This window comes from Lipotes vexillifer, unplaced genomic scaffold (assembly GCF_000442215.2).
Source record: "Lipotes vexillifer unplaced genomic scaffold, Lipotes_vexillifer_v1.1 scaffold633, whole genome shotgun sequence".
Lineage (NCBI taxonomy): Eukaryota > Metazoa > Chordata > Mammalia > Artiodactyla > Lipotidae > Lipotes > Lipotes vexillifer.
In genome coordinates, this window is record NW_006789455.1 from 449,596 (window position 1) to 472,270 (window position 22,675).

At 38.9% G+C, this 22,675-nt stretch overlaps 1 protein-coding gene across 1 annotated transcript in view; it reads left to right on the plus strand.

Annotated features, from left to right (window-relative positions):
* The window catches only part of SEMA5A (semaphorin 5A), a 306,987-nt gene that overhangs the window by 33,476 nt on the left and 250,836 nt on the right, over positions 1 to 22,675 (plus strand). Inside the window, exon 2 of the mRNA XM_007462615.1 lies at positions 19,935 to 20,034. Within this exon, the coding sequence (XP_007462677.1) occupies positions 19,935 to 20,034 (100 nt within the window). The remainder of the gene's footprint in view (positions 1 to 19,934; positions 20,035 to 22,675) is intronic.

Genomic DNA, 22,675 nt, shown 5'->3' on the forward strand with positions numbered 1-22,675 from the left:
GGAAAGAGAGCATTTATCCTCCCTAATCTCCTCTGACTGCGCACCACTTTGTGAACTCATTTTTGTGGAGGTTGGTGATTTGAATGCATGGAGTGCAGAGCTCTCTGGGGGTTGCTGGGTCAGGCAGAAATCCATGTCTGCTGGGAATAAAAACCCATAAATGTCAGCTTTTGTTTCGAATCTAAAACACTTTTTTTTTCAGTCTAACATCTTGAGTGTTTGATTTGGTGCTACTGGTCCCAAAGTAAGCCTGGGAGGGAGATGCATAAGTTTTCTGGAACCATAGATAACATCAGCTGATAGGCCATGCTAGGAATTTCAAAAGGGTTATTTATTTTGGGGGGAGGAAATGGAAATATAGTAATTAGCTGGTGTTTCAAAATGATTCTGTGCAGGGAACACTCAACTTTTGTCCATGAGGAGAATAATGATTTTCTGTGTGCTTTTTTTTGCTTTAGTTGAAAGATATTAAAGGACAAATGAAACTAATGGAATAAAATATTCTGGAAATGCTATTAATTATGGATGCTAAGTGTTACAGAGCAAAGCATGTAGGGTGATTGATTACTCCAGATTTCTCATCCTTAAAATGGGGCATTTGAGTAGATGTGTCTAGAGGTTCCTTCTTACTTAAAGGTTGTGTATTATTTTTTGTGTCTCTTACTAAAGAATTATACTTATTATGTTTAATTATCTGTAGTACATATTTATTGAACTCTTCTTAGTTTAAAATCTTCTAGGGCAGAGGCTGGAATACATTTTTTTTGCTATAAAAGTGCAGATAGTAAATATCTTAGACCTTGGAAGTCAGACAATCTGTATTCAACTTTGCCAGTGTAGCCCAATTGCAGCCCTAGAATATATATAAAAGAATGCTCTGTTCTATAAAAACTTATTTACAAAACAGGCAATGGGTCCAGGGTGGCCCATGGACCATCATTTACCGGTCCCTGTTCTAGAGCCTAGATATTAACAACTTTACCAAATAGTAAAAATGGCTTTTAAAGATAAATATACAAGATTATCTGTATATGAACTTGTTCACATATAAAACAATGAAAAGAATGGTATAGTTCATAAGTGCCACTGAAACATAATCTACAACCAAGAGGTATTACATTACACAGGTGATGTCTGGTGGACCAGAAGGGATAGAGAATGGCTAGTGAGAGTTATTAAAGAAGGATGCAGGTAGATTCTGGGACTGCACTGGGCCTTGAAATGTTCAGCATTATATTATTCAATGTTCATTTTCATTTTCAAATGCGTATTCATTTGAGGCCTATTGTAGTACATCCTAAACACAGATATTAATAAACTTGCACCCTACTCTTAAGTGGCTCCCAGCCTGTTATATTTGTTAGAGAGCAGGAAGGAAGGTCGTTTAGAAAAGGTGGAATCGGGTTAGCAAAGTGGGGAAGTGGGAATGAGTTCAGTGAAGAGCTGATTGTGGTGCAACTAGCGGGGGGTTTGTTGGGGAAAAACAGAAGAGAAGTGAAGGGCAGGGGGCTTTGAGAGGGGCTGATGGCCAGCAAAGGCAGTTGGCCATGGCCCATGGAACCTTGCTGGCAGAGGAAGCCAGTGCACGCAGAGTGCAGCCTTGCCACTTGAGATTGGATGGCCTTCCAAAGGCTGTCAATGGGAGTTCACAGGTACATCATAAACTAAGAATGTGCCTTCCAATGTGTGTGTGAATTGCACGAGAGGACTGAGACACTCATGACTTGGAATCTTTCTTTTTTCCAACCCTCCTAAAAGACCTCTCCAAAGCAGTTGCATTTTGGCTTTCTTTCTTCATTGAATATCAGTGTTAATTATTATTATTATTTTTTTTATTTTATTATCTTTTTTTGCGGTACACGGGCCTCTCACTGTTGTGGCTTCTCCCGTTGCGGAACACAGGCTCCGGACGCGCAGGCTCAGCGGCCATGGCTCACAGGCCCAGCCGCTCCGCGGAACGTGGGATCTTCCCGGACTGGGGCACGAACCCATGTCCCCTGCATCGGCAGGTGGACTTTCAACCACTGTGCCACCAGGGAAGCCCAGTGTTAATTACTGAATAGAACAATGAATACTCTAATGGAATGTCTGCTCATTTTCGTTAATATTGTTATCTTGTTGGTTTCTGTGGAAGAATCCAAGGTAAAAATTCCTAAGCAGAGAATTTCTTGTAGTGGATTGGAAAACAAAAAGAAAACAAAACAAAAAACAGGGCAGGGGCTGTAAAATATGTGAAGAAAATCACAGTGAAATGTACTAATAATATGATGAATAACATTTACCTGTTTTCCAGCCATAGATCGATTACAACTCACAAAAAGAATTTGGTGAGCTTGATCCTAGGAAAGAATTGCCCCTTTGGAAAAGCTGTAGACAGACTACCTAAGAGAGTCTTAGCTGTTCAAGGGAACTAGTATCTTTTCTTAGAAAAGCAGGTTACATAATCCTGTGATATACGGAGAGAGTGATTTCTGTGTATTTCTGACTCACCTAAACCCACATGTCTGTATTAGAATACCTTCCAGGAATATTTATATGGATCTTATTATTTTATTTACTGTGATTATCATCACAAGGGGGATAACCTCTGAGTTAGGGGTCCCCCAAACTACTCTCAGTTTCAATGATTTCACTAGAAATATTCACAGAACTCAGCAAAGTTGTTATACTCATTGTTATGGTTTATTACAAAAAAGGGATACAGATTAAAATTAGCAAAGGTAAAAGGCACATAGAGCAAAGTCCAGGAGAAAGCAGGTGCAATTTTCTATTTGTTCTCTCCAAGTGGAATCATCTGGACAGCACTCAATTCTCTTAGCAAGATGCATGACAAAATGTATGGGAAAATGTATGGAATAGTGCCAACCAGGGAATCTCACTTGAGCTTTAGTGTCCAGGTTTTTTTTTTTTTTTTTTTGACTCAGTCAGTAGGCATGGAACACCCATGTGGCTGACCTTAGTTATTTAGACTCCTGTCCCTATGGAGGTCAGACTGATAACACCATGATCAAATGTCTCCACCATTAATCAGGGCTCCCGGGTATACATAATCACTCTTATCAGGCAGGATATGCCAAGGTCTTAGAGATTATCTCCCAGGAGCTGGTAAAGGATCAGACTTTATTCGGAAAGTGCAGGGTTTGAATGCCCCAGACCTGCTGAGTCAACCCATTTCTGAACAACCTCTCACTGGATTAATAGATTTCTGACAGAGTGTGTTACATTTTCAGTTGGTTTTGAATGGTTCTTCATGCTTTTCTAAATTTGGCAGGGGTCTTACACCCTGAGTAGGTATTGATAGAATGTGATTTATTAGGTTGGCCAAAAAGTTTGTTTGGGTTTTTCCATAACAGCATACAGAAAAACCTGAACAAACTTTTTGGCCAACCCCAATACATGAAAGTGAATATAGTTCTAAGAGGAGGCAAAACTGATGTCAGATATGTGGCCTCATCTGCAGGACGTTGTCAAAAGATTTAATAGAGCCATCCTCATGGTAAAATTGTGAGATGGGTGAAAACCACCCTTTACTGCCCCTGGTGGTGAGGTTGGGAATTGGTATTTCTTGAGACCCTCCCATGCTTTAGGTACTCTTCCGGCTGCTTCCTGGGAATTAATTTATATATTCTTCCCAACACATACTATTGTTCTATTATTTTCCTGTTTTATAGTTTGTTAAAAAAAAAATAAGGCAACTGGTGCTGGCAGTTGGTTCTGAGAGGACCCAGAGTTAATTTCCTTTTCAGTAATGGCTGTAACAGAACCATGCCTCTATATTACCAAGGAGGTCCTTTTCCTAGTACCTTGGATATGTGCTAATGAGTAGCCACTAGCCATGTTTGGCTACTGAGCAGTTGAAATGTGCTTAGTTCATACTGAGATGCACGGTAGGTAGTGCAAAATACACACTGGCCTTCAGAGACTTAGAACATACACATGTGATGAAAATGTCTCCAAAATTTTTATTTTGATAACGTGTTGAAAATAATATCGTGGCTATATGGGTTAAATAAACTATTGTTGAAAATCAACATTTTTCAGTGTCACTACTGGAAAAATTCACACGTGTAGGTAGCAATATATTTTCATTGGACAGTGCTGCCTTGGAACATTTATCATCACACTTTCCTTGGTACCAGCAAGTATTTCTCTTCCTTGGCTTAACTCTCTTGTGTATATATCTCACTTTTTAAACTAAATTATAAATGTCTCTCGGGCAGAGGTCTGTCTTACATAACTTTGTATCCTAACCAGTACCTACGGTGGGTTCTTCCATGTAGCTGGTACTCAAGAAACATTAGTTGACTATGTAAACTAGCTAAGAATATTCTTGGTATATATCGTCTTAATGCTTAACCCTAAAGCTCCTGGAAAAATCTGGGTCTCTTTTGGAGATCATTCTAGTTCTGATGTACAGATAGAATCAGTACTTGTGCAGACACCACCTTGGGACTTTTTCACGTTTCTTCCAATGATGAGACTTCCTGGGACAACCCTAGCTTGTCTCTTGAGTGGTGGAGGCCTCCTTCTTCCCCTGACTCCTGAGGTCTGTGGCGGTAGAGTCTTAGATGAGAACATATGCTGTTTTCACTAGCAAGGAGACAGAGAAGAAACTGAGCCTGAATTGTCAGAAAGAGATGTTAGCTTCAACAAATGATTTATTTTCTTAAAGCCGAAGTCTGGCGATTCCTGAGTATGTGGCAGAACAAAGTGTAAGAATATTTTAAAACCAAATACCCTAAGGTTCTAAGAAACTCCTGAAGCTGTCTCCTGCAATCCCTGTCGTTACCCAGTGGCAAATGGCTTTACTTGTGCCTCTCAGACTTCTGGTCATGACTGCTTACACACAAGCACATGGCTGACTCTTGGAATAATCTAAGTGCCTGTTGAATAGGAATCGCTCATTTTTATACTTTTCGTCATATTAACATCATTTGTAATTCTGAACTTGTAAATCTGAAGGAAATTACTTTTTAATGTCCTCTGACACAACATTAAGATTTTGCAATTAGATTTTATAGCCCGCAGTCATATGTTTCAGGTCACAAGGCAAAATTAAGACCTTCTGCACCAGGAAAGTTTCCTGTGGGTGACGCAGGGTGCTTATAAGCCAAGCAGAGTTCAGGGCAGGACAGCCCAGGCACCAACTTCACAACCTGGAGGACAAAGCCAGCCACAGGCCAGGAATTTGAGGGTCTCGCCTAGTTTACATATGAATTTGCATAATCTTTTAACTAAAAAAAAAAAAATCTTCCTTGATGGATGGATGAATAGAAATTGCTTCTTGTGTGAGCTATCCAGCAGTAAAAACCTGCCGCTGATTAACTTGGCTCTTATCCTGCAGTCACCAGCAATAAGGGCTCTAGATGGTTTAATGAAACAGGTTTCCACTATCTTAAAAGTTATAAACAAAAGAGAAGGCAACGCCCCCTGCCAGGTGGATTTTGAACCCATCTCACTAACAACTTTCCAGAAGCCTCTCTGTATACCTTGCCAGGTGTGTCTCCGGTAACCACTGGACAACTCAGAATTTGGGGGACCAGAGAAGCCTGGTTCTCACCTAACACTTACATTTAGATCCTGAGAATGAACAAGTGTTTCTGATATGGCCAGAAAATCATGCAAACGAATGAAAAGTTAGGGAAACAATGGAAATCACAAATCCTACACTTCATTCAGAAAGGGAGTACATTTCATTATGAGATGGTAGTTGATCCCACTGAAATTTTGTTTCCTAAGATTTTTCTTAAAATACATACCCAAGATAAGTATGAAATGCATTTATTTAGTTCTGTGTTATCCTGCAATTATCTAACTTTGAGAAATGCTATATCCAAAAGTCACACAAGAAGTCCTCAGAGTGAAGCATGCCCTCAGCCTGCCCCTGGCCAGCCTCATCTGACAGCTACCCCCTGATACAGGCTCTCTGCTTTTGCTCTTCCTAGAATAATATATGCATTCTTTCCTATAATTTAACTGATTTGTGGTTATTATTTAATGTCTATTTATGTTGTGAATACCTATTATACCATGGATTCCAGGCTGTAAAACATAGCCTAATTTGAGACTTGTGGTTTTTAAATTGTGTTTGAGTTAAGAACACCCAAATTAGGAGCACTTCAAGAAAAATGAACTATCATAACTGTTTGGTTTCTTAGAAATCCACCAGGCACGCTGTCCAAGGTGAAGCAGCAAATTTTAGAAGAACCCAATTCCAGAGCACAAATATTTTGTACAACATGCAGTTTGTGGATTTTTCCTATAGTGAACCTGTGAGAAATGGATTATTATATGTCATTACAAAGAAACATATGAAGAGACTTGATAAAACACTAGACTCCTGGTGAGCAGATAATGCAGCTAAAAACAAAAAGGATCTGGCAAAGCACTGTTAGCATTTTAAAATGCTGTGTTTTATGTGTCATGTTTGCAAATAAAAGTGTAAATATAAGATACTTTATGCTTTTTTGGTAGTTGTATTATTTCCCTTTTACTGATATAAAAATATTTTAATTTACCTAACAGGTTATTATTGAATATTTTTGTTTTATTTTAAAGAAAAGTTCACATCAATGGAACATTTTGATCATTTCCTGTAGCAAGTTTTTGAGACCATTATTTTCCTCTTTACTGAAGTCTTCAGTGTGTAAGATATATGTGTGTGTGTGTATATATTTATATCTCTCCACATATACTTATGTAAATACATATGTATACACACATATGTGCATATAAGAATGAAGATATGAATGCCTGTATCTAGATATAAATATGTACAACTATATATCTGTATCTAGATATATATGTACGTATATACATATTTATATATCTATGTATATATGTATTAATAAACATATGTAAATATGCATGGATCTACCAATATATGTTTGAATATAGAAATATATACCTAAATATAGATATAGATATTTTGGTCCCTTAAAATGCTACAATTTGGAAAGTTTTCTGTGCTCAGATAAATCTGACAGAGACCGGTCCATGGTTTTCCACTTGGGTGTCCTCCTGCTGTGATGGAGAAGAATATATATTGGTAAAGAAGTCACAGGACTTGAGGTTTTCCACTTTGCCACTCATTGGCCTGTGAATCTGGGGTCATGTAACTTCTTTGCCCTGAATTTTATCAACTATAAAATAAGGAAGGTGGATTGCAGGATAATTAATATCATGTCCTACCGTACTACTAAGTACGGTACCGTACTACTAAGTATCATGTCCTACCGTACTACATGTCCTACTAAGTCCTGGGTAGGAGTTATCTTTAAAATAATTGAGGTCGATACATTTGGAGAAACAAGATTGGCCTGATATTTTCCAAGCTTTCTACAAAACTAAAGTAAGGCATAGCATATTTGCATATTTCTAAGTTAGCCCATGTAACCAGGACTTGTCTTGGAAAAAAATGGTGGAGATACATTTTGCACTTTTGCTATCTTCTTCCTCTGGATGCCTTGTCACCTGTGGCGGGCCCTGGCTTCTTTCTGCTTTCCTCTGGGACCTTCCTTCTTCAAACTGTGCCCTGATTGGTGGAAAGCCTGGGCTGGACCGTTCCTGTCCCTCATTGGAAGGCTACCACCAATTCTCTCCTTTCCAATTCTTCTCTCTTTTGGTGGGTGGCAACCACCGTTTTCACTAAATTAATCCATGCTGATATATTACTAGGTGCTAAGGATTAATGTACTTTATACATGCCTTGGAAAGTTGATTTTTAATTTGGACCTTATGGAAATATTGCCTTAGTCCTATCCTGGGTTTAAATTCCAATTAAACTGCTTCCCACTTTGGTGCATTTGGCAAGATATTTAACTTGTCAAAATCTCAGGGCTTTTTATTAAAAAAAATTTATTTCTGCAACAAAAATTACAGGTCTAGCCTCATAGAATTATGAACATTAAATGAAATAAGAATCTGTTAACATGTAAAAATATCTAATATAGTTTCTGAAACCAAGTAAACACTGAAAATATCGATAATAGAAAAAAGTGTGAATAAGAGACATCAGTTATTCTGATATACTTTTCCTCAAGCATAAATGTTTGTGAATTTGCTTATTCCCTCCCTGATGACGTGTTTTGCAATTGATCCACCACTCAACAACCACGTGAAGCTTTGGGGCTGAAATCTACTACAATCACTTGAATAATTTCAGACAGGACTTCTGAACTTCTGACTTTTGGACTTCAACAGCAGACTCTTACTGTGATTCTTACTTATCAGGCTTTAAAAGGCTTTCTTAACATACCACCATCACTAACTTGGACAGCTTTAGAATTTTTGCTTTTTTTTTAGATAGTAACTTTTACTCCTTTTCCTTTTTCGCTTCTTTTTTGGTGGGTGGGGAGAGATGAACTTGAATCTGTTAAACTGGTCTCTAATTTATATATGCCAATTATTTAGACCAGATTTAGTAATAGATACATGTTCATTAAAGTCATTATTTCTTGAAGCTGTAACACTGAGCTCTTTTAAAAATTGAATCGGTACACCTTTGCTAGACTTTATAAAGCAATCATGTGGGTGCCTATATGGTAGTAAGAGAAAGCAAATATGAATCATAACAGTTAACCTTGCAATAGAAAGTCATTGGCACAGGCCATATTTCAACAACCATGTTTGTGTAATGAATGGATTAGCTAGGATGATTAATATCAAATATTAAAAATTATCTATAAAATATTCAATTTGAATTTATACGTTTTTATGTCACTACTTGACTTTCAAACAGTGGTCATATTGGCTGCCATATTTAAGTTCCATTTCATCATATGGTTCTTTCAGCAATATCAAAAGAGAGGGATGTAGGGGAAAGGTAAACTCATTATTTGGGGGTGATGGGATGTATTAAGAAAGTCAGTGTTAACTGAAAATTGTGTCTTCCCAGCTCCCCATGTGCTGTGTGCCCACCCTGCTCTCCTGTCCATCCCTGACCTTTCTTTGGCATCTGGTGAGCTTGTTCACCACCACGTGCCCTGGTGCTCTCTCCTCTCCTGCCTTACTTGACTCTGTTCTCTCCTACCTCTACTTATGCATCCATACTTGTTCATTTTCTGAGTCCTTAGAAAGCAGCATTGATGAATTCTTCATGCTACTATGGAAATCTGTTATTGCAGTGGAGAATTCTACTGGTAGATTTTCTGATGTCACACTTGTTGAGCCATCCCTGTGTCTCTAGGATAAATCCTATCCCATATGAAATAGTGCGCGTGTGTGTACCTGTGTGTGTGCATATCACTGTGTGTCATATGCTAATCTAGGTATTACCTTAGGAATGTGTTCAGACCTGTTCTCAAATGAGGGTTGCCCAGGATTTCCCTTTCTTCATAATATCCTGTGCAGCTTTGGTATCAAGATTATGAAGATTATAATAGCTTCAAAACTGCAGAGAGAAGAGAAGCTTTACCCCTTTGTCTAATCTCTGAAATAATTTGTATAAAACTGGGATTATTTGTTCCTAAGGAGTTGGCAAAACTTACATGTAAAACCAACTGAGCTCTTTTTAACATACCGCGCTTGGGAGTTCATTACGTATATTGTTTGGCTGTTTGAATCTGTTATAACAAAAGAGTGTAATAAAAATGTGTTTTAAAAGGTTTTTTCTTAAATGCCGGGAGTATGCATATTCTTATAGGCAGAGGGGAGGGGACTTGGTAACATTGGAGATGATAGAGGAAAAAAGAGGTAATTTAGGGACGGGATTAAAGAGGAAGGAAGAGATGGGATTGAAGAAAAGTTGGAGGGACTGGTCTTCAAAGAGAATGGAACACTGTGATTCTGATCTTATATAGGAAGTCGAAAGGGTATGTAATGATGCAGGCATATATTCAGTTAGAGAGATGGATTGGTGTGGGAACTTTCCATCAAGGCCCTCATGGTAACCAGTAACGTAGAAGATTGTGCATTATGCAAATATCATGAGATATTCCGACCCTCTGGAGGGGGACACACAAGGAAATAAGAAAAGAAGAGAATATGTGTTAACCATAAAAATATAAGGTTTTGGGCTTTCCTGGTGGCGCAGTGGTTGAGAGTCCGCCTGCCGATGCAGGGGACACGGGTTCGTGCCCTGATCCGGGAAGATCCCACATGCCGTGGAGCAGCTGGGCCCATGAGCCATGACCGCTGAGCCTGCGCGTCCGGAGCCTGTGTTCCGCAACGGGAGAGGCCACAACAGTGAGAGGCCCATGTACCGCAAAAAACAAAAAAAAAGTTTTGACGGGGGAGCTCATTAGAAATTTAAATAAGGAAAATTGAGCAATATTGACAGAACTCTATGATGTGAACTCATTTTCCCCTCTTTATGTGGCTCCTTTTATTACCTGAAGTTACTTTAGGAAGTAGTGTAGTCCCTTTCCTGTTGCTCAGTATAGACACCAAAATCTGAAATATGTCTCTTCATCCTGGCTCCTTTTGATCACTCTCTTGCAGTTCTTCTCAATGAACAGAAAGATGGATGCATGGGGGAAGCGTTCAGAGTTCTTCCCCTGCCTTTTCAGCCTTCTCTCCCCTTATGCAGCTCACATTTCCACTCTGGAATAGAAGGGTCAGCCTTTGGCCTTCTGTTCTTCCCTCACACAACCTAGACCCCCTCAATGCCTTGAATATGACATGTGCCCAGCTCTGGCAGCTGTGAGTTTGGGGGGTGCTGGAGCCCTAGAAGTGCACTCAGGGTTGTAGTTCTGGCAGGGCTCCCTGGTCATGGGTTTCTAATCTGTAGGGTGAGCCTCTCGAACTAAAACAACTCGATTGACACTTCTAGGTCTTAGGGAAGCTTAGCGATGACTGACTTTGGTGTCAACATGTCACTGGAAATTTTTCATAGGTAACATTCTGCCTGGTCTCCCCTGAAGCCATTAGCTTTCTCTACAACCAGCCTTACCCCTGCCATCTATGTCTCAGTCATCATTATTCTTGTCTTCACTGAATCTCAAAACTGTTTTGTTTTCTTTAACTTGTTCCCTTTGGCCTCTTCTACAATTAGTTATGAGGCCAACCGGACTCTCCCATCACATCTTCTTTGCATTTTCATAGCCACTACCTAAATTGTATCGTTTTCAGTTTTTAAAGCTAATATTCTTGCCTCCGTTCCCTCCTTTTTCCTGCCTATCAATGGCTCATTTGTATTCCTAAGATATTTGCTTTGATGTGTTGTGTGCTTGCTTGCAAACTTTTCAGAGCCTTGTTATCACAGCTGAGGTCAAGTCCAGACTATTTAACCTGTAAGTAATTTTTTTAAAATTTTATTTTATTATTATTTTTTATACAGCAGGTTCTTATTAGTTATCTGTTTTATACATATTAGTGTCTACATGTCAATCCCAATCTCCCAGTCCCACCGACCCCACCCCGCTGCCTTCCCCCCTTGGTGTCCATACATTAATTCTCTACATCTGTGTCTCTATTTCTGCCTTGCAGACTGGTTCATCTGTATCATTTTTCTAGATTCCATATATATGCATTAATATACGATATTTGTTTTTCTCTTTCTGACATACTTCACTGGGTATGACAGTCTCTAGGTCCATCCATGTCTCTACAAATGACCTAATTTTGTTGCTTTTTATGGCTGAGTAGTATTCCATTGTATACATGTACCACAACTTCTTTATGCATTCGTCTGTCGATGGGCATTTAGGTTGCTTCCATGACCTTGCTATTGTAAATAGTGCTGCAATGAACGTTGGGGTGCATGTGTATTTTTGATTTATGGTTTTCTCTGGATATAGTCCCAGTAGTGGGATTGCTGGGTCATATGATAGTTCTATTTTTAGATTTTTAAGGAACCTCCATACTGTTCTCCATAGTGGCTGTATCTATTTACATTCCCACCAACAGTGCAAGAGGATTCCCTTTTCTCTACACCCACTCCAGCATTCGTTGTTTGTAGATTTTCTTATGATGCCCATTCTAACAGGTGTGAGGTGATATCTCATTGTGGTTTTGATTTGCATTTCTCTAATAATGAGTGAGGTTGAGCAGTGTTACATGCGCTTCTTGGCCATCCGTGTATCTTCTTTGGAGAAATATCTATTTAGGTCTTCTGCCCATTTTTGGATTGGGTTGTTTGTTTTTTTAATATTGAGCTGCATGAGCTGTTTATATATTTTGGGGATTAATACTTTGTCCATTGATTCATTTGCAAATATCTTCTCCCATTCTGAAGGTTGTTTCATCTTGTTTTTAGTTTCCTTTGCTCTGCAAAGGCTTTTACATTTCATTAGGTCCCATTTGTTTATTTTTGTTTTTATTTCCATTACTCTAGGAGGTAACCTGTAGGTAAATTTTTTACAGTTATATTTCAATATACCATTCCCAATAGTTCTTTGAGTTGCCATTGCTTTTCTTTCTTTTCTCTCTGTTTTTCCCTCTTTTCTTTCAATTTTTTTTAACATCTTTATTGGAGTATAACTGCTTTACAATGGTGTGTTAGTTTCTGCTTTATAACAAAGTGAATCAGGTATACATATACATATGTCCCCATATCTTTTCCCCCTTGTATCTCCCTCCTTCCCACCCTCCCTATCCCACCCCTCTAGGTGGTCACAAAGGAGTGAGATGATCTTCCTGTGCTATGCGGCTGCTTCCCACTAGCTGTCTATGTTACCTTTGGTAGTGTGTATATGTCCATGCCACTCTCTCACTTTGTCCCAGCTTACCCTTCCCCCTCCCCATATCCTCAAGTCCATTCTCTAGTAGGTCTGCATCTTTATTCCATCTTGCCCCTAGGTTCTTCTGACCATTTCTTTTTTTTCTTTTTACTCTTTTTTCTTTTTAGATACCATATATATGTGTTAGCATATGGTATTTATTTTTCTCTTTCTGAATTACTTCACTCTGTATGACAGTCTCTAGGTCCATCCACCACGCTACAAATAACTCAGTTTCATTCCTTTTTAAGACTAATATTCCATTTTATATATGTGCCACATCTTCTTTATCCATTCATCTGTTAATGGACACTTAGGTTGCTTCCATATCCTGGCTATTGTAAATAGAGCTGCAATGCACATTTTGGTACATGACTCTTTTTGAATTATGGTTTTCTCAGGGTATATGCCCAGTAGTGGGATTGCTGGGCCGTATGGTAGTTCTATTTTTAGTTTTTTAAGGAACCTCCATACTGTTCTCCATAGTGGCTGTATCAATTTACATTCCGACCAACAGTGCAAGAGGGTTCCCTTTTCTCCACACCCTCTCCAGCATTTATTGTTTGTAGATTTTTTGATGATGGCCATTCTGACTGGTGTGAGGTGATACCCCATTGTAGTTTTGATTTGCATTTGTCTAATGATTAATGATGTTGAGCATTCTTTCATGTGTTTGTTGGCAACCTGTATATCTTCTTTGGAGAAATGTCTATTTAGGTCGTCTGCCCATTATTGGATTGGGTTGTTTGGATTTTTTTGATATTGAGCTTCATGAGTTGCTTGTATGTTTTGGAGATTAATCCTTTGTCAGTTGCTTCATTTGCAAATATTTTCTCCCATTCTGAGGGCTGTATTTTCTCTTGTTTATGGTTTCCTTTGCTGTGCAAAAGCTTTTAAGTTTCATTAGGTCCCATTTGTTTATTTTTGTTTTTATTTCCATTTCTCTAGGAGGTGGGTCAAAAAGGATCTTGCTCTGATTTATGTCATAGAGTGTTCTGCCTATGTTTTCCTATAAGAGTTTGATAGTGTCTGGCCTTACATTTAGGTCTTTAATCCATTTTGAGTTTATTTTTGTGTCTGGTGTTAGGGAGTGTTCTAGTTTCTTTCTTTTATATGTAGCTGTCCAGTTTTCCAGGCACCCCTTATTGAAGAGGCTGTCTTTTCTCCACTGTATATTCTTGCCACCTTTATCAAAGATAAGGTGACCATATGTGCGTGGGTTTATTTCTGGGCTTTCTATCCTGTTCCATTAATCTATATTTCAGTTTCTGTGCCAGTACCATATGGTCTTGATTACTGTACCTTTGTAGTATAGTCTGAAGTCTGGGAGCCTGATTCCTCCAGGTCTGTTCTTCTTTCTCAAGATTGCTTTGGCTATTCAAGGTCTTTTGTATTTCCATAAAAATGGTGAAATTTTTTGTTGTAGTTCTGTGAAAAATGCCATTGGTAGTTTGATAGGGATTGCATTGAATCTGTAGTTTGCTTTAGGTACTATAGTCATGTTCACAATATTAACTTTTCCAATCCAAGAACATGGTATATCTCTCCATCTATTTATATCATCTTTAATTTCTTTCATCAGTGTCTTATAATTTTCTGCATACAGGTCTTTTGTCTCCTTAGATAGGTTTATTCCTAGAATTTTATTCTTTTTGCTGCAATGGTAAATGGGAGTGTGTTCTTAATTTCACTTTGAGATTTTTCAACATTAGTGTATAGGAATGCAAGAGATTTCTGTGCATTAATTTTGTATCCTGGTACTTTACCAAATTCATTGATTAGCTCTAGTAGTTTTCTGGTAGCATCTTTAGGATTCTCTGTGTATAGTATCATGTCATCTGCAAACAGTGACAGCTTTACTTCTTGTTTTCCAATTTGTATTCCTGTTATTTCTTTTTCTTCTCTGATTGCTGTGGCTAAAACTTCCAAAACTGTGCTGCATAATATTGGTGAGAGTGGGCAACCTTGTGTTGTTCCTGATGTTAGTGGAAATGGTTTCAGTTTTACACCATTGAGGACGATGTTGGCTGTGGGTTTATCATATATGGCCTTTTTTATGTTGAGGAGAGTTCCCTCTGTGTCTACTTTCTGGAGGGTTTTTATCATAACTTCGTGTTGAATTTTGTCAAAAGCTTTCTCTGCATCTATTGAGATGATCATATGGTTTTTCTCCTTCAATTTGTTAATATGGTGTATCACATTGATTGATTTGTGTATATTGAAGAATCCTTGCATTCCAGGGCTAAACCCCACCTGATCATAGTGTATGATCCTTTTAATGTGCTGTTGGATTCTGTTTGCTAGTATTCTGTTGAGGATTTTTGCATCTATGTTTGTCAGTGATATTGGCCTGTAGTTTTCTTTCTTTGTGACATCTTTGTCTGGTTTTGGTATCAAAACCGAGTGATGGTGGCCTTGTAGAATGAGTGTGGGAATGAGTTCCTCCCTCTGCTATATTTTGGAAGAGTTTGAGAAGGGTAGGTGTTAGCTCTTCTCTAAATGTTTAAATAGAATTCTCTTGTCAAGCCATCTGGTCCTGGGCTTTTGTTTGTTGGAAGATTTTTAATCACAGTTTCAATTTCAGTGCTTGTGATTAGTCTCTTCATATTTTCTATTTCTTCCTGGTTCAGTCTCAGAAGGTTGTGCATTTCTAAGGAAGTGTCCATTTCTTCCAGGTTGTCCATTTTATTGGCATATAGTTGCTTGTGGTAATCTCTCATGATCCTTTGTATTTCTGCAGTGTCAGTTGTTACTTCTCCTTTTTCATTTCTAATTCTATTGATTTGAGTCTTCTCCCTTTTTTCCTTGATAAGTCTGGCTAATGGTTGATCAATTTTGTTTATCTTCTCAAAGAACCAGCTTTTAGTTTTACTGATCTTTGCTATTGTTTCCTTCATTTCTTTTTCATTTATTTCTCATCTGATTTTTATGATTTCTTTCCTTCTGTTAACGTTGGCGTTTTTTCCTTCTTCTTCCTCTATTTGCTTTAGGTGTAAGGTTAAGTTATTTATTTGAGATGTTTCTTGTTTCTTAAGGTAGGATTGTACTGCTGTAAACTTCGGTCTTTGAACTGCTTTTGCTGCATCCCATAGGTTTGGGGTCATTGTGTTTTCATTGTCATTTGTTTCTAGGTATTTTTTGATTTTCTCTTTGATTTCTTCAGTGATCTCTTGGTTATTAAGTAGTGTGTTGTTTAGACTCCATGTGCTTGTATTTCTTACAGATTTTTTCCTGTAATTGATATCTAGTCTCATAGCGCTGTGGTCAGAAAAGATACTTGATACCATTTCAATATTCTTAAATTTACCAAGCTTGATTTGTGATCCAAGATATGATCTATCCTGGAGAATGTTCCATGAGCACTTGAGAAGAATATGTATTCTTTTGTTCTTGGCTGGAATGTCCTATAAATATCAATTAAGTCCATCTTGTTTAATGTATCATTTAAAGCTTATGTTTCCTTATTTATTTTCACTTTGGATAATCTGTCCATTGGTGTAAGTGCAATGTTAAAGTCCCCTGCTATGATTGTGTTACTCTCGATTTCCCCTTTTATGGCTGTTAGTATTTGCCTTATTTATTGAGGTGTTCCTATGTTGGGTGCATAAATATTTACAATTGTTATATCTTCTTCTTGGATTGATCCTTTATCATTATGTAGTGTCCTTCTTTGTCTCTTGTAATAGTCTTTATTTTAAATTCTATTTTGTCTGATATGAGAATTCCTACTCCAGCTTTCTTTTGATTTCCAGTTGCATGGAATATCATTTTCCATCCCCTCACTTTCAGTCTGTATGTGTCCCTATGTCTGAAATGGGTCTCTTGTAGACAGCATATATATATGTATTGGTTTTTTATCCACTCAGCCAGTCTATGTCTTTTGGTTGGAGCATTTAATCCATTTACATTTAAGGTAATTATCGATATGTATGTTTCTATTACCATTTTCTTAATTGTTTTCGGTTTATTATTGTAGGTCTTTTACTTCTCTTGTGTTTCCTGCCTAGAGAAGTTACTTTAGCATTTGTTGTAAAGCTGGTTTGGTGGTGCTGAATTCTCTTAGCGTTTGCTTGTCTGTAAAGCTTTTAATTTTTCTGTCAAATCTGAATGAGATCCTTTCTGGGTAGAGTAATCTTGGTTGTAGGTTTTTCTCCTTCATCACTTTAAATATGTCCTGCCACTCACTTCTGGCTTGCACAGTTTCTGCTGAGAGATCAGCTGTTAACCTTATGGGGATTCCCTTATGTGTTATTTGTTGTTTTTCCCTTGATGCTTTTAATATTTGTTCTTTGTATTTAATTTTTGATAGTTTGATTAATATGTGTCTTGGTGTGTTTCTCCTTGGATTTATCCTGTATGGGATTCTCTGTGCTTCCTGGACTTGATCAACTATTTTCTTTCCCATATTAGGGAAGTTTTCAACTGTAATCTCTTCAAATATTTTCTCAGTCCCTTTCTTTTCCTCTTCTTCTTCTGGGACCCCTATAATTCGAATGTTGGTGTGTTTAATGTTTTTCCATTGGTGTCTGAGACTGTCCTCTGTTCTTTTCATTTTCTTTTCTTTATTCTGCTCTGCAGTAGTTGTTTAGTTATTTCCACTGTTTTATCTTCCAGGTCACTTATCCGTTCTTCTGCCTCAGTTTTTCTGCTATTGATCCCTTCTAGAGAATTTTTAATTTCATTTATTGTGTAGTTCATCACTGTTTGTTTGCTCTTTAGTTCTTCTAGGTCCTTATTAAACGTTTCTTGTCTATTTTCTATTTTATTTCCAAGATTTTGGATCATCTTTACTATCATTATTCTGAATTCTTTTTCAGGTAGACTGCCTATTTCCTCTTCATTTGTTAGGTCTGGTGGGTTTTTATCTTGCTCCTTCATCTGCTGTGTGTTTTTCTGTCTTCCCATTTTGCTTAACTTACTGTGTTTGGGGTCTGCTTTTTGCAGGCTGCAGCTTCGTAGTTCCTGTTGTTTTTGGTGTGTGTCCCCAGTGGCTAAGGTTTGTTCAGTTGGTTGTGTAGGCTTCCTGGTGGAGGGGACTAGTGCCTGTGTTCTGGTGGATGAGGCTGGATCTTGTCTTTCTGGTGGGCAGGTCCACGTCTGGTGGTGTGTTTTGCAGTGTCTGTGGATTTATTATGATTTTAGGCAGTCTCTCTCATGGGTGGGGTTGTTTTCCTGTCTTGCTAGTTGTTTGGCATAGGGCATCCAGCACTGTAGCTTGCTGGTTGTTGAGTGGAGCTTGGTCTTGGTGTTGAGATGGAGATCTCTGCGAGACTTTTGCCTTTTGATATTACATGGAGCTGGGAGGTCTCTTGTGGACCAGTGTCCTGAACTTGACTCTCCCACCTCAGAGGCACAGCTCTGATGCCTGGCTGGACCACCAAGAGCCTGTCCTCCACACACATCAGAATAAAAGGGATAAAAGAAGAAGGTAAAATAAAATAAAGTTATTAAAATTAGAAGTAAAAATAATTATTAAGAAAAAATTTTTTTAATTCATTAAGAAAAAAGAAAAACGGACAGGCAGAACCCTAGCTTATTCTTACTTTTTCATTCCCCACATTTAGTATTGCCTGTACATTCAAGGTACTGTACCTTGAGCTGCAGGCACTGCAGTGAGCAATGCAGACATAAGAACCTTAGTGTTCTCACCAAAGAGCAGAGAAACTGATCTGGGGCCCCATAGGAGTGAATATGAGCAATACCAGTTACAGCCACAGGGGGCACCATATCTCCTACATGGCACTCTTGCTTCCTCAGGACACATCTGTTCTGTGAATCTCTGGTCAGATCTCTCTTTTCGTGGTCCCTAAGCCCCTCAGTCATCTCTCCTTTCTATGTATGAGTACTTCCTGTAACCCTATAAATACCTGTAAAGATCTTGTATCTATAGATACTGTGTTTAAAGAAAATATTTATGCTCCTTCCCTAACTGAATTAAAAACTCCTGGAACAGATCATTTATTAACATCTTTTTATAGCTCCAGGACCTTGTACTTATTTTGCAATAAATAAGGATTTTTTTAAAAAAATGACTTGCCTATAAAATGAAGAATTTTATATAAAATACTAAAAACAGTGAAGATACCATGAAAATATCAAAAACCAAATACAGATCTCTATATAACTCAACACTGGTTTCCTTTAAGCAGAATAGAACTTTCAGTTCATGTCCGTTTTTTCCCCCGATAACTGATAGTAGAGAAAAGCCATATTTGTTACACAAAGCTATTGCTTGGAAATAATCTACCTCATTTACATCAACAACGGCCTTTCTACAAGACATGTGTTAAGACATGGGCATATTTCCATATTAGATCTTTTTTTAGCATCTGGTTGTGGAAGAGATTATTTCTGTGCTACGCACTTTTTCCGCAAACCAATAACTGTCAATTTGCCAGTTGTCATGCCCCTGTTTAGTCAGTGTGACATCACTCAAAATATTAAACTCAAGGAAAAAGACAATCAGATCACATGGTTTGTTGTCAAGGTTAATGATAAGGTTCAGCACAACTGGCAGACAACTCACTGAACATTTTTTCTGTGTCAGAAATGAGCTAATGAAAGTTGCAAAAATGGCTAATAAGGCTGAGTTCTAACCCTCTTCAAATTCTATCATGTTGTGATAATCGGACTCTAGGCTGGAGGTCATTTAATAGGAGTTAACAGTGCTTGTAAAAAACATGTCTCTAAAGAGTGGCTATTTTCTGATTTCCCTTTAAAAAATGCAAATGAGGCCTAGAATTTACTGTGAATTTCTCATCTAGAAAGGAATGAGAGTGTTTAACTAGTCTAATCTTGGGGCCTAAATAGAAATCTAAAGGACAGGGAAATGGAATGTCCACTTTGAAAGAAGGCAGATGGTGCTCCTGTGGCTTTTGTGATTTTCCCACATCTTTGGCTCCTTCCCATCAAGCTGCACAGGAAATGATCTTGTTTGCATTCAATATTCCTCTAATGAATCGTGTGAGTGCTGTGTTATTTTCTGCCCAGTCCAGAGGCAAAAGGAAAATGCACATCTGGCTTGTGAATTACAACCAAGCATTGATACTTTGCTCCCTTTTTATTGGCTGGCTGCCCTCTATGTTTTACACATTCTCAGTGTGGATTATGTGACACCCTGACAGGAACCTCCAGTGACCCCTAAATGATCACCTGGGGGGCCCTTCAAATCCTCTGAAATGTAATGTTTGCTACCTGATGTGCATTGTCTGTGGTCCCCAGAGGGGGGAAGAAAATTCATTTTTATCTTTTTATTTATTTATTTTTCCTCTTTAGAAATTGGCCCCTGGTTGCAGGAGTTCAGAGCGAAGAATGCTGTGGATTTCTCGCAGTTAACATTTGACCCAGGACAGAAAGAACTTCTTGTAGGAGCAAGGTGAGAGAGCTTACATTTTGCCTCCGCAGATATTTTCGGACTTCATTTGACATCTCTGCAGTTACACGAGCTTCTCTGACGTAGTTGACGAGTGCTAAGTAATGTTTCATCTAAGAATGAAATTCCGTATGAGTGTCATGAAGTGTGCTACAACTAATAAGATGACTGCTGCTCTTTATAGCAGGAGTTTATTGGGTGTTTCCCAAGTGCCAGGAGCAGTTCTAACATGAATTCATTTATTTTTTCCACCTATGAAACCTGAGAGGTAGGTATTGTCACCCTCCCTATTTTAGAGATGAGGAAATTGAGACAGAAGGTGGATAAATATGTTACCCCGGGGACACATTTATTATGTTGAATCAAAGAGGGACCCAGGTTTCAGACCCAGAGAGTTTGACTCCAAAAACCATGTTCTCATTTGTCAGTATACCCTTCAGCACAATTCTAGACATCAGGAGACCTTGATACCCATTCCAACACCCATCACTACCTTTCTTTGTGACCCCCATTATGATATTTACCAGTCAGTTGAGAATTCAAGGGAGTTGCTATTATTTATTTCTCTTAAGGAGCACATGCTCCTGTCTCCAGGTCAGTGCCTGACCTTCCAGTTTGAAGGCGAGGCCACTGGAACCCAATCAGAACAGATCTTGTGTTGCATCCCTCATATTTACCATGACTTCCTTAGAAAACATGTGTAATCCCTGCCTTCAAATCACCTATCCTGCCAGTGTGTTTTGAGGATGATGTTTAAAAAACATTTTATGTTCATCTCTTAGGAAAAATGACATAATAACCCAAAGAGATGATTTGTAGATTTTGGACTCTTCTGGCCTTCAAGGAAAGCACTTTAGGCAGAGGAGTGCACATTATCTGTTTCGGCCAAATGTACTAGATTATGAAACATACCTTTCATAGCAAGAGAGGTTGTGCAATTTCTACATGAGTGAAGCTAAATCTGGCTTAAGCTCTGGACAAACGAACAGTTTCTAGAATCACTGCCTTTGCTCTCAGATCTTAAGAGGACCTCGTTCATCCACCCAACACTTGAAGACTCAAGACGTACGGTCATAACTTAAATGAACAGACAGAAGTCGGTTTAGTTCCTGGCACTTAACATGTCACTTCTATTTCTTTTAGTGTTTATTGATTGGACAGTGAGTATGGATTGGATGGGCTTACTTGGTACTCTTTTACTTACTTCAGCCCATTGGGACTACCTGGGGGATTTCTAATGCTGACTTCCATCAAATTCCATCACTGGGAGCCTGGGCCATGCACTGCACAGCTTTTTTTTTTTCTGTACGCAGGCCTCTCACTGCCGTGGCCTCTCCTGTTGCGGAGCACAGGCTCCGGACGCGCAGGCTCAGCGGCCATGGCTCACGGGCCCAGGCGCTCCGCGCCATGTGGGATCTTCCCCGACCGGGGCATGAACCCGTGTCCCTTGCATCGGCAGGCGGACTCTCAACCACTACGCCACCAGCGAAGCCCTGCAGGGCTTTTTAACTGGTCTCCTGGCCTCCAGATTTTCTCCTCCTTCTGCATACCATGGCCAAAGTCATCTTTTAAAAATACACCCCTCAGTAGCTCCTACCGGAGCTCTTATGACTTGTATGCCTTCACTTATATTATAGAAATACTATTTTCTCCAGGGATCATCTGGATTGATTTGGATTTATTAGGCTCTTTTGATGTGGCCCATCAGACCCTCTGCCTTGTCGTCCTACATCCTATAGAGACACACTTTTCATTCTCACATAGTCCAGGCATGTGGGATTATTTATGTTGCCCACAACTATAGAATGTTCTCTTTCTTGCCTCTGGGATTTGGTAATCTCTTTTGCTTTCCTAGAATATTAGCTAACCACCCACCCACATCTCAGGTTATGCACTGGGTGAACTCATACTCATTGTAAAGATCTGGCTAAAGGGTCCTCCTTTGGGACTGAGCTGCTATGTTCCCTGCTCTGTACGGTTCTGTTGGCACACCTGCCATCTCTCTTCATTGCTGCACTTATTGCATTATTTCTCTTCACTTTTCACTCTCCCCTTTCCCATTCTCAGATAGTGACGTACCAGATGGTAGAGGACGTGACTGTCTTTTCTTGTTTTCTCTAAAATGTAGCACACTTTCTCCTCCGGGTAGAAGCTCAAAGATATCTGTTGATTCACCATATTTATTTCCAGGATTTGATTTGTATGTGTGACCCTCTGCATTTGGTAGGACACTTAGGGAAAGGGGGGCTGGAGTTGTAGCAGATTTATTCCAGATGCCTACAGTTGGGCAAAGCACAGGGAGTAGCAGTCTCTAAACCCCAAAGCTAATCCTTAGGGAAAATGGACTCTCACCCTTAGCCAAGGGGAAGGGCCCCCTGCTGGGGTATCAGGTACAAATATGACCTCAACTGGTGTAGCTGAGTCCTGCATGTTTCATTCAACTCTAAAGAGTTTTGGAAACAGTTTTCCTGTGAGCTTGACTCAAAAGACTCTCCATTGTTTCTGGAGGTCCTTGGCACTACACAAACAGGGCATCGTCACATATATGCCTACACTCTGCAGGTGGTAGGCTTTTGGTCAGTGACACAGATTCTCCTAATGCGGATGTGAGAAGCCAGTGAGAAAATGAAGATTTGGAAGAGAT